Source organism: Cinclus cinclus, chromosome 1 (assembly GCF_963662255.1).
Source record: "Cinclus cinclus chromosome 1, bCinCin1.1, whole genome shotgun sequence".
NCBI classification, from domain to species: domain Eukaryota; kingdom Metazoa; phylum Chordata; class Aves; order Passeriformes; family Cinclidae; genus Cinclus; species Cinclus cinclus.
Window position 1 is genome coordinate 143,586,859 of NC_085046.1, and position 12,023 is coordinate 143,598,881.

The window sequence follows — 12,023 nt, forward strand, 5'->3', positions numbered from 1 at the left end:
TGGATTCCTCCAAAATACCTGTGATCACAGTAAACACCTAGGTACTAAAGTCTGGATGGACTACTTGGTACTATACTGCAGCTGCTTTCTTACCACTTCTCAGTTTTTTCTGTGGGTTTATCTCAATACCTCATCATTTGCACTGATTTCAGTCTTTTGAATCATTTTAGTATCAGGGAAGTTTCCTACAAATAATTCCTTATTTCACAGAGTAGAGGTAGTGCTTGGTTTGGGATTTGAGACAGTGTCATAGCTGCTTTTCCTGTGGCTAATCTAAAGCCTATGTCCCTAAAGTACTATTTCCAGCCTATTTTCATTTCTTACATGCTATACTCTAAGGAGCCAGTTGACTCTGTGTGCACCTCAATGTGCCACATGCTGCATTTATGCACCAAAATGAGTAGATAATGACCAGTTACTCAGAATATGTTATCTCCTCTATGAATAGAGAGTCTTTGTAGTCACCATTTTGGTGTTCCACTTTGAGGAAAAATTGCCAGATGAGTCTTTTTAGAAATGACTGCTGTAAAGGTTTAGTATTTTTGAAGAACAAGAGATGCAGAAAATGCAATTTCAAGCTGTTTTTCCTAAACAAAAAGGGAGTGCTCTATCTAATCAGCTTCACTTTGTGAATGACAGAACAGTTAGAATGAAAGTTTGAGATAGTCTGTTTCACTTTTTCAGATTGAAAAACCTGACTTAGCTTCTGATTAGAAAAGTTTCTTCTAATAATGTTCAGTTATTTCACAGCTTTTAAGGAAACTCTGGAAATACAGATAAGGCCTCGTATTACAGTGCTAACATGAAGGTGCAGGTTCAGTTCCCCACCTGAGGGCTTGCTTTGTGTGGCACTGCAGTTTCAGGCAATATGCTGCCACTTCTTTGGAAAACTGAGAGAACAGTGCTCCTTGCATCATGAGGCAGGGTTTTTTCAGTGATTGATGGGTTTAGAGAAGATAGTAGAAATCAGAAGTCAGTCTTCTGTTACAGGTTTGGATTGACATTAATTCTCCTTGTTTTAGGCAGAAAATCTCCATAGTTATAAATGTCTACATGCAGTAGCTAGAAACTCTGAAATAATAATTTGTGATAAAATCTTACAGATCAATCTCACTAATTGCTTAATTAAAGACAAAAAATGTTATATTAACATTACCTGAAAAAAGCTTTTATATTGTGTCAATAGTCAGAACTTATTGAGACGTACTTAGCATGGATCCGCAATGGTGAATAGAGTATAGACAGATTTAGATAAATTCAGAAATCTGGTGAAACTTCTCAAGTGTAACAACTGCATTTCCAGTCTTTTCATTATCACATCACATGAGCAGGGGTTTGGAACATTAACAGACTGGTGTTCAGTATTCTTTCAGCAAACATGAAGCATGAGCTGAATATTTTGTATATTCCCATACATGCGTGCTCCTTGGTATCAATTTATCATCTATTACTTTAAGGATTACTTGCATGTATGGCTCTGAGAAAGATCTCAGGGATCATTAGTGGCTCTCTCCCAAGAAACTTGCATTATTGGTTCTCCTGTTCCTTTGAAACTGAAACCTAACTGAAACCTAATATATACAGTAAATCTCAATGGAACACAGTTTGACTTTTGTTAGTCCAGCAATAGAATGTTTTGCAGTCTCTGTTAGATATTCTTTGTTGAAAGACATGTAATTTGGAAAAAAAAAAAAGGAGTTAAGATGTGACTTTATTTAAACTGAAGTAAATGCACCATACAAAAATACCCTTTACTGTCTTTTGCAAAAACAAAACTACATTGAATACACTTGTTATGATCAGTAAAATACATCACCTGTAGGAATTTAATCCTGCTGTTTTTAGGAGTACAAGGTGTGCTGCCCACTGAGCTGTTACACAGAGCTTTAACCAAGTCTGTCATCTTCCCCGTGCTGTCCTCCCAGCAGTTCATTTACATGAAGCAGCTAATACTTGACCTTTCTGGCAAAATAAAACTGTATGTCTTGTTCAGAGATGATTTTTTTTTTTAACATGATATGGGGCTTTGGGGCATATGAATAGGAACTGTCAAGGATAACAGAGAACACATGCTGCCCTAAAAGATTGAAGATCAGGTCCAATCAGAAGACAGTGGAGAGTATGATTTTCTGTTTGATGAAACAAATAAAATACATTAGCTACTATGTACAAGATATGATGGACTGTACTGGAATGGTATTAAGAGAGGAAGAAGACATGAATAAATACATTGTGAGCCACTAAACCTTGAAGAATTTAAAGAAGTAATTTGGTTTGGTTTTCTAACCCAAGGCAGGATTAAATACACCTGTGCACAAGAAAGGCATCTATCACCAACAGGTACTCAAATTGGCTATTTGGTGATGCAAATCTGCTTTTATCTTGACAGTCAAATACCTTTAAAATTCCTGACATTCTTTCCACTAGGGATTTCTGTTAAAGCTTTTTGATGTGTCAAAATGGCAGAACTTTTTTAATATCTGTAATTGGGTTGCAAGATAATTTAGGGCACAGGAGATGCTTTGTTTCATCTGGTTAATCAGCCTTGAAAGAGACCTGTGTACACAGGTGACTGGGCTGGGGGCAGCTGCCCAGGGAGGGAGTTGAGAGCTCCAGGTACTAGGCAGAGTAAGTTACAGCATCCAGCCAGTCCTCCTGTGTTCACTCTTTCACCTCTGACTTCTTTCACCTCTAGGGCTTTTGAGCTTGTTGTTTCAGGCAACTTTATATGTTTCCTAAGTTGAGAAAAGGGAGAGCGGTAATGATTCTGTAGCTGAGATACCTGTTTAGGAACAAATTCAGTTTCTATTGCATTGTTTTTTTGTTAATTTGATATGTTTACTGTTCATTGGCAAATTTGTTTGTGGATTTGTTTTGATTTTTTTAAAACCTAAATCATACCAATTAAAATTCATCCAGAATTACTTTTTCCTCAATCTTCTAGACTGAAAAAACACAGTTATTTCTTTGTGCTTTTTCAGAGACTCATTTCTGTTTTGCAAAAATCTTTGTGCCCTATTCATAGCTTCCAATGTTTCTGCTTGAGCAGAATTTTTTTTTGCATTCACTTGAAACTCTGATAATTTTTTTTTCATTTGTGGCTCCTATTCCATTTAAAGATAAAATTATGCATTTATTATTTGTATTTTTTTTATATTTCTTGCAGTAATTGTTGAAATGCTTCAGAGCATAGAGGCCATATGCACACAAAGAGCAGCTATTTTTTATTTTCCATGTATTTTTTTATGAAACTACCATGAAAACAAAAATATTTCTTAGAGTTTCTATTCTGGATGAAGCATTCAGCCCTAATTATTTTGCAGCTTGTATATTCTTGACTATGTATGTTTGGTGTAACTAGGTTCCCTGAATTTATGGAACAGGAATTTCTGTTCAGCCAAATGTTTTGTGATCACATTCTAAACCTAGAAAACAAGTTTTTCTGAAGTTCTAAATTTCTCACCTAGTTCAGAAGTCATTGTATAGAAGTTTTATGTAAGTAAATAATCCCTTTGAGGTGAATTTTGAGAAAATTCTCAAGATACCATTTATTGCATCTGCAGAATGTAATTAATTCATTATGTCTTAATTTTTGCTTACAGGCATTTAGACCATCACAGACTATGGGATCCTAATGAATTTGCTGTTTCCTGCTTTAAAATTATCATGTATTCTATACAGGTAGGATTTTCTCCTGGAGTTTTGTTCCTTGATTACATGTTTCAAGCACATGAGAGAGGTTTCAAAGCTTATCTCACCATGCTAGCAGTGAACTGTAGATGAAGGCAAAGAATCCCAAAGACCCAAGGGAAGGTAGTGGGGTGGTCCTTCTCCAGAACAAGGAGCAGGGTAACCATGTTGGTGTGATGTTGTGCTTGACAAAGAAATCTCCTAGGTTGGTTATTTCTCTAGGCTGATACACCTGTGCTGCTTTTCCACCCCGTGAAACCAACTTCACATGCAACTGTTGTGCTGAGGATTTTTCATAGTGGACAACCTGTATTGTGGCCTCAAGCTGAAGGAGGGAAGGTAGAGATTAGGATATTAGGAAGAAATTCTTTACCAGAAGAGTAGTGAGGCACAGGTGGTTCAGGAAAGCTGTGGATGCCCCATCCCTGGAAGTTGGAAGACCAGGTTGGACAGGGCTTTGAGCAGCCTGGTGTAGTGGAAGGTGTCCCTGCCCAGGGCAGGGTGTTTGGAATGAAATGGTCTTTAAGATCTCTCACAGCTCAAGCCGTACTGTGACTCTATGATTCTCTGTTGTAAACATCAAGGTATTATTCTTTGATTGCAACAAACACAGATGCCCAGAAGGTAAAATTCCAGGTTTGTGGAAGAAGGCTGAGTTTTCTCAGCATTTATATCAGTGGTGCTGAATCTTTGAATGGCAGTTAGCTGAGCAAAGGACCACTTCATGCTTCCTCTGTGCTTGTAAATGTTCCTGGGTATTTTAAGACTCTGAGCTTTTGTATGCTGGGCTGGCTGAATTAACCTGTATAGCTTCAACTCTCATGGAAGTTTTTTGAATCCATATTTAGTCCTGAATTGATTGTAATTTTGCTAAATTTCTGAATTAAAATCTTGCAGAATGGGGGCATGGTCATGACCATAGGCGAGTGCTATATGAGTTTATTCTTATTAAAGCCACAGATGAAGATTTTCTGTCTGTTTTTTTGTGATAGGCACAATATTCCCATCATGTAATACAAGAAATCCTTGGACACCTTGATGTCCGCAAAAGGGATTCACCACGAGTTCGTGCTGGCATTATTCAGGTTCTTCTGGAGGCAGTTGCAATAGCAGCTAAAGGATCAATAGGTAAGTTGTATTAAATTACAGGCATCAGGTCAAAGGATAAATTTGCAGGGTGGTGCTCACTTTCACTTTGGTTTCAGACTGATTGGAAACATTTTGAGAAGGTTTTATGTATTATTATTTTTTTCCTTTGTGCTGATAAAATGCTTGAAATCTTACTTGGTTTACAGTTACTCCAAGCATATGTGCTTGGTTGTTTGACTCTATATAATCCTTTGCATTGAAAGCATGAGTGAAAAATTGTGAAAGGCAGGTATTTCCTGTTTGTAAAGAAATCAAAGTTGGAGAGAATGGTGTTTCACTACAAAATGTCAGAACCATTCTTGCTTTGTGATACAACAGTGACCTGGGTATTGTGGGAGTAGCATGATCTTTGAGAAATTTTACCTTATTGACTGTGAAGCAGCTGAAATATGGTGAAATATGTCATTTAAAATTAGGGTAGTTCCTTGAAATAAGAATAGTTATGAAGAGATATACACTCTAGTGCTCTGTTCCTGATGTTCTTTGGTGTCCTGCTGAAATATTATTGTTTTGCTTCATTAGCTTGAGCCTGAACCTGTCCTTCCTCTTTATATGAGATCCACTTGCATGCACAGACTTGGTATATCTTTTACCATATGATGAAAAGAGTTCATCATTTGATTATAGTATAGAACTGGATTTTAGTAGCAAGGGCAGTACCTGCAGTTTAGTCCATTATTGATACTTAATTTCAGCAACCACTCCTATTTTGTATCTGAAACTTGCATGGTGAGTTGACTCTGGGCTGTTTGCATTCCCCTTTCCCACACAGGACAGGGACAATGCAGAAAGGTGAGAAGTTTCATGGATCAAGATAAAGACAGTTTGATGGGTGGAGCAAAAGCTGCATGCACAAAGAAAATCACATTACCTCTATCCTGGCCAGACCCAGGAGTGGATCGTAATGGATTATGCATACATACTCGGTTGTATTTTCTGATTGCAAGTTAATTCTAAAATATCAGGGTGTAGGGACACCTCAAAAGTTTATTTCTGGTCGTGATGCCTCAAACACTGTTTCACTTGGTTCTCTTCATCATCTTACTCTCATTACTTGTGAAAATGCATTGAAAATCCCAGTTTTAATTTTCTTCAGGCATTTCCCCCTTGCCAGGTGCAATCACTGTTATTTGTCATTTCCAGGCCCAACAGTTCTGGAGGTTTTTAATACCTTGTTGAAGCACCTGCGCATCAGTGTTGACTTTGAGCTGAGTGACAGGCACAGTTCAGCAGAAAGTGTCACTTTAAGCACAAGCTCCAAGGAGAATGATGAGAGGATTGTCCAGAATGCAATTATTCAAACAATTGGTGAGTAATGCAATTGACACAGGCTCACTTAAAATTCCTCCCCTTTTCCCTCTTCCCCAGTGAGATGATATTGGACCAGCTTGAATCACAAAGGAATACTACCAAGTGTTTTTTCTCTGGTTGCATTTGCTTCTCATTCTCAGGCTTGCTTTATGTGTTTGATTTCTGAAAGGTTTTTCTTTTAAATGCTAACTGAACACATAGCCAAGAAGCTTATGGAAATTAAAAATACTGGTGGACTTAATTTTAATTATATTATTATGTGACCTGTGAAATGTAGAATTCTCTACCTTTGGTACAGAACTACTGTTAGTCTTTTTATGAAAATCACTGCAGACAGTCGTATGCAGCAATATATATTTTTGTAGGTGCTACTTTAAAATTGATAGAAATGAATGTTAAACTTAGTAGCAACAATGACACCTAATGGCCAGTTGTGCTACCATGACTTAACTGAAGTACTTTAATGCACAGCATTGGAAATTATTTTCTTAACAGTGTCCCTCCCTTTCTCAGATTTTCCCTTTATGATAGTGATGTTATATATTGGAGTGCATTTATCATAAGTATTCCTTTCCTTAAAGAACAAGGGGGATGTAACTTAAATGTTGTTCACTGATCTGTACCTTTGCTTGCCTTGATGCTTTCTAGAGCAGTAACAAATATGTGGTAGATTATTTCTCACTATTTCAGTAAAGCTCCCAAGTTAAAATGTTAAAACCCCACAAAAAAAAAAAAAATCCCAGAGTCCCCACAAACCAACCTTTTAAAGTGAAGCTTCTTTCTACTGAAGTCAACGTTGTTCTATTGCACAGTAATAAGATAAGAGTATCTGGAGTTGGAAGGGACAAATAAGGATCATTGAGTCCAACTCTGCTCCTCCCAGAACTGCTTCTACTAAACCATGTGTCCAGATACTGTTTGGTGCTGTGACCACTTCCCTGGGGGCCTGATCTAGTGGCCAACCTTCCTTTCAGTGAAGAATCTTTTCTTAATGGCCCATCTGACCTTCCCCTGATGCAATTCCATCCCATTTCCTCACGTTCTGTCACTGGTCACCAGAGAGAGATCAGCACCTCCTGTTTCACTGCCCTCCTTGAAGGTGTTTGATGTTCTTAGATCGAGGCACACAAAGCATGTGCTGAGGAGGGGCTGCAGCACTGCAGTGTAGATGGGACAGTCACGTCCTCAACCAGCTGGTGATGCTGTGCTTGCTGCACCACAGGGCACAGTTGGTTCTTCTGGCTGCCAGGGCACATTTGATTCACTTTGGACTTGGCCATTAACCCAAACCCCCGATCTCTTTGATCTCTTTCCGTGGGGAATGCTGGGAGTAACAGTGTTATCTCAGTTTCCTGGATGCACCGCCCCAGCTATGCCCACTGCTGTGGCTGTGCTGCTGTAAGAGCAGGGCCCAGCCTGCAGCTGGCACTGGCATGACAGCTGTTCCCATTGGAGCTGTGTCTGGGCAGCTGCTTCAGTTGCTTCTGCTCTGGTGGGTGCAGAGCTGGGAGAGGACAGGGTCTTCTGCCAGTGGAAACCATTTCTCCCTGGTCGAGCTGGCGGAGCTATGGTGCTCTTCCTGCCATCTGATGCTCACGCGCCCTTAGAGATGCTTTTAAGGCAGGGGAGGTGTGTGTGCACCTGACATTTCTCCTGGCCCTGCCCAGGTTCCCTCAGCCATTGTGGCTCTTTCTGCTTCCATGAAGTTCCCCTGGTCCAGGAACCCTCCCTGTACCCCATGCTGGAGTGCTCCTTTTCCCATGGTGCTGGCATGGAAGCTGTTCACTTCATCACTCCCCAGGAACAGCAAGACTCATAAAATGCTCATGTGTCTCTGGGATTTCTGTTCCCTCACTTGCCATATTTATTGAAGACTTAAAAATAACAATACTGTATGCCATAAGAAGCACTTCCAGTTCCTCACTTGGTACAAGTTTCTAAGACCCCAGATATGTAATTTTTAAATTATGTATTTAGAAGAGGATAAAATTAGAAGGTTTTAGTATTCAAAGATGAAAGTGAGTTTCATGAAAAAGACTCACTAAAATCACTCAGCAATAACTATAAGATTATGCCCTAAAACAATTTTTATTGTCTTAATGTGTTTATTGTTCATCTATTTTGACCTGTTCCTTGTATTTTACTATTGTGCTATTGTATTGTACTATTCCTTGTATTTTAAAGGCTTTTCTTATAAAGAGAAGGGCCCTATATCTCTTATTCTTCTGTGATTCTTTTCTGTTTTTATTTAGGATTTTTTGGAAGCAATCTCCCAGATTACCAGAGATCAGAGATTATGATGTTCATTATGAGCAAAGTACCTGTTTTGGGGACAACTTCACAGTCATTGGATCCCAGTAACCTTGGGTTTGTATATCCTACATTTTAAAATTTCAAATTAAAAATCTAGATTTTAGAATCCTGATAAATTAAGAAGTGAAAAACATTAAGAAAAGTGAAATGTAAATTCTCACTCCTTAGGGGCTGTATTAAATTCTTTGCAGAACCAAGACATTGCAGTGTCAGCAATATGAATGCAACCTACAGATATGTTACTGATAAAAATTAAACGATTGGAAGGCAGTTTAATTTTCACTAAAACACTCTTTCTCTCTGCATCTGTACAATTTTTTCTGAAATTATGTAAGTTATGGTTGTTAATTCCATAACTTTTAATATGTAAGTTTTGAGAATGAGAGGAATTCAGTTATTAATAGATTTTTTTCAAATAGCTGCATAATTTACAAACTATTTTTAAGTTTGTTTTTTATTTAATTCTGTACAAGTTGACTTCAGATTAAGAAATAACTGCAGAAATTCCAGAGAATTTTGGATTTTCCCTATGTATTCAGAAATAGGGAAAAAGCTGTAAGTGGGCATACTTAATAAACCAACAATTTAAAAGCTGTCCTATGCCAAATACTTTTCCCTGCAACAGGAATAATTTTGTTTAAAAGACTGCATTTCCTCAGTATGAGGAAATCACTGGAAAGGCTGCAGCTGTTCTTTCCAGATGTGCACAGACACTTCGCACCATGTAAGTGATCCCCTTCTAGATTAAGTAGGAAGTCATTGTCATTCTCCAGCTTCTTGATAGCTTTTCATACAGTATCCCTGCAGCAGGGAATGCTATTCCATGGAAGATACAAATCTGTACCAGGCAGTTGTTGCTTATTATGGAGGTATTTCAAGAAGGAATGCATATGGAATTCTCTGTTTGGATTAACTGTTGGGGGTGGTGGTTGTTTGTTTCTTAACTGTATAGTTTTCCATTTATGAGATTCTGTGTAAACATGTGCCTGAGCAGTGTGTTAGTATGATGTGCATATGTCACTCTGAGCAAAGAAGGCCTTCTGATTGCTAATAAATTGCTTGGAATTTTGGTTGCAGCTACCCAGGAGATTTGAGTGATACAAACAGCCAGGATTGTAGCCCATTAAGGTAGAAGTTTCTGCTGTTATGTACAGGCCAACTTTTGTGAAGAGGGTTGTTCTTCCTTTATACTATTTAATGGACAAAATAGCTTGTACCCTTTTTACTTTGCTGAAAGAATCTCTTTGAATGGAGCAATTTATTCCAAGTGCACTTTTGTCTCCTAAGATCTTGCCAGAATAGTGACTGTATACCTTCAGCTATTTGGCTACTTTTAGTACCTGCAGGAAGGAAATGAAAACAGATGAAGAACAGGTCATGTAGTGTTTCATGTACCTTCCTGTGATAAAAAGCTGAGGAGTTTTTTATTTTTTCTCAGTGATTTTGCCGATAACTTTTTACAGTCTCAAAGTTTTGGGCTCTGACTTAAAGAAGTGTCTGCATTTCATAAAAGACTCAATTGCATTTTAATCCAGAAGAAGTTTTCAGTGCTGATGCATGTGAAAATAGCATCATGCCCGTAGTGGTCGATTTTAGAGCTTCCTGAGTAAAACAAAGATTTTTATCTGCTTCACATATACAATTTAATTTTTTCTTCAATTGCATGTACTCCATTTTTAAGCCTTCCTGTAAATTTGTCTTTCAAAAACATTTAGTTATTGCAACTCAGTTGGAGATGTTTTCCTTTATCTATGATCATCCAGCATCCCTTCCAAGACTGCTGTATTCACTTGTCAAAAATGAGAATAATATTTCAAAGGTATGCAAGAGAACCTAATCTGCAATTTTTTTTTCCGATTGTAGAGATTTGGGAACCAGGAGGATTCAAATCATGTTATTGAGATCTTTACTTATGGTAAGCCTTCTGTGATCAGTATACTGTGTTATAAACACACAATGTTTCACTTTATGTATATATTTGCATATTAAAGTGCAGTATAACAACACTGGATTATGAAAATAAACATACATTCATATTGCATGGACCTGTAATTCTATTGTGTAATACTGTGAAAGCATTTTTGCAATTTTACATTGCAAACAGCACAAGAAATACGCCTCCACCTCTTAGAGCACTTCAGTGAGTGTCAGTTATAATTGGATCTGCAGATCCAAAAGAACATCCTAGAGTAGGTTGAGTTCTGCCAGCAATACTGGCAACATCAGAGTGAAATCACTTTTATCTCTGAGCCTGGAAAAAGGATAATTAGTAGAATGGCAAATATTTTTAAAACCATAGGAATGGATATCTGAGAAATTGTTGTTCTTTCCTTCCTAATGTTTCCTAAGTTTCTTGTAAGGTGTGATTGAATTTTTTATCACAAATACATTTTTCAACTGTAAGTCTTCAGAGTATTTCTGGAAATAGACCCAGATGGCAAAAATCAGAAACTGAGTAGTAAAGGAGGCTCTTACCAGTAGAATCCTGACCTGTTTTGGTGCAGAAGCTGAAAACAGTTTAGTGACTCAAACAGGGGAATGATTTCACAAACTAAAACAGAAGAATGCCCTCCTGGAAAATTAGTTTCTATCCCTGCTTTGACATGAAACTCGTGTATGATGTTAGGCAAATAGATTAAACCATTCTTAGCTTGTCTAAATCTGAAATCTTAGACTCTGGTTTGCAAAAGAGCTGGGCTTCAGAGTTGCAATTGAAGGGTAGAAAACTTGTTAGGAAGGACCTCAGGGGGTCATTTTGCACATTATCTTCATTAAACGTAGGCTCAGGTATGTCTAAGCTGTTCCTGACCGTATTCATCTCACCAGTATTTAAATTCCATTGAAACAGGTAAGCATTGTGCTAATGATTTTGGGTGCTACATAGCCTGTAAGTACGCTTTAAGGGAGTCAGAGTGTACATGCAGAAGTGATTTAACATTTTGGACACTGAATTTTGTTTTCCATGTCTTTTAGAATATGGAACTAAAATCCCAAAATGGCACAAAGGCATGAAAGTCATTGTTCTGATGCTTAATAAATTACAGCAATTGATAAATATTGTGGGAAAAAATCAGCATTGTACATCATGTATTCTTTGCAAAATAATTATTTCATAACATAACTAGTCTGTTGTCATGCATACACAGGCAGAGAAGTTAATGCTGCATAGGCAGTTGAAATCTATCGCTTCATTAAAAGTGTGCACTTAGATTTGCAGCCTTGCTGCTTGTAATGTCAGTCATTTTCCATTTTCAGAATGATTGATCAGATACCTTCCTGTCCCCTGCTCCTGTCAGCCAGGTCCCTGTGAAGCCCTCAGCTAAGCTGTGGGCACCATGCTCTCTCAGAGGCACCAGGGACCACCCAGTCACTCACTCCCTCTCACCCAGGGGGATGGGGAGAGAGCCAGGACAGTACCAGTGGGAAAAGTGGGTTGAGATGAAGACAGTTCAGTAAGTAAACAAAGGAAACCAAGAAAAGCCAAACCAAGAAACGAGAAAAAGAAGTAATAAAGGAAAACAAAACCACCACCTAAAATAACCCCAATTGCTCACCACAAG

At 38.0% G+C, this 12,023-nt stretch overlaps 1 protein-coding gene across 2 annotated transcripts in view; it reads left to right on the forward strand.

Moving 5' to 3' along the window:
• Positions 1-12,023, forward strand: part of EFR3A (EFR3 homolog A) — a 50,059-nt gene that overhangs the window by 19,432 nt on the left and 18,604 nt on the right. For both annotated transcript variants that reach the window (XM_062504012.1, XM_062504004.1), the window contains exons 7-11: positions 3,603-3,681; positions 4,683-4,818; positions 5,983-6,147; positions 8,403-8,517; positions 10,327-10,378. In XM_062504012.1, coding sequence (XP_062359996.1) covers positions 3,603-3,681; positions 4,683-4,818; positions 5,983-6,147; positions 8,403-8,517; positions 10,327-10,378 — 547 coding nt within the window. The remainder of the gene's footprint in view (positions 1-3,602; positions 3,682-4,682; positions 4,819-5,982; positions 6,148-8,402; positions 8,518-10,326; positions 10,379-12,023) is intronic.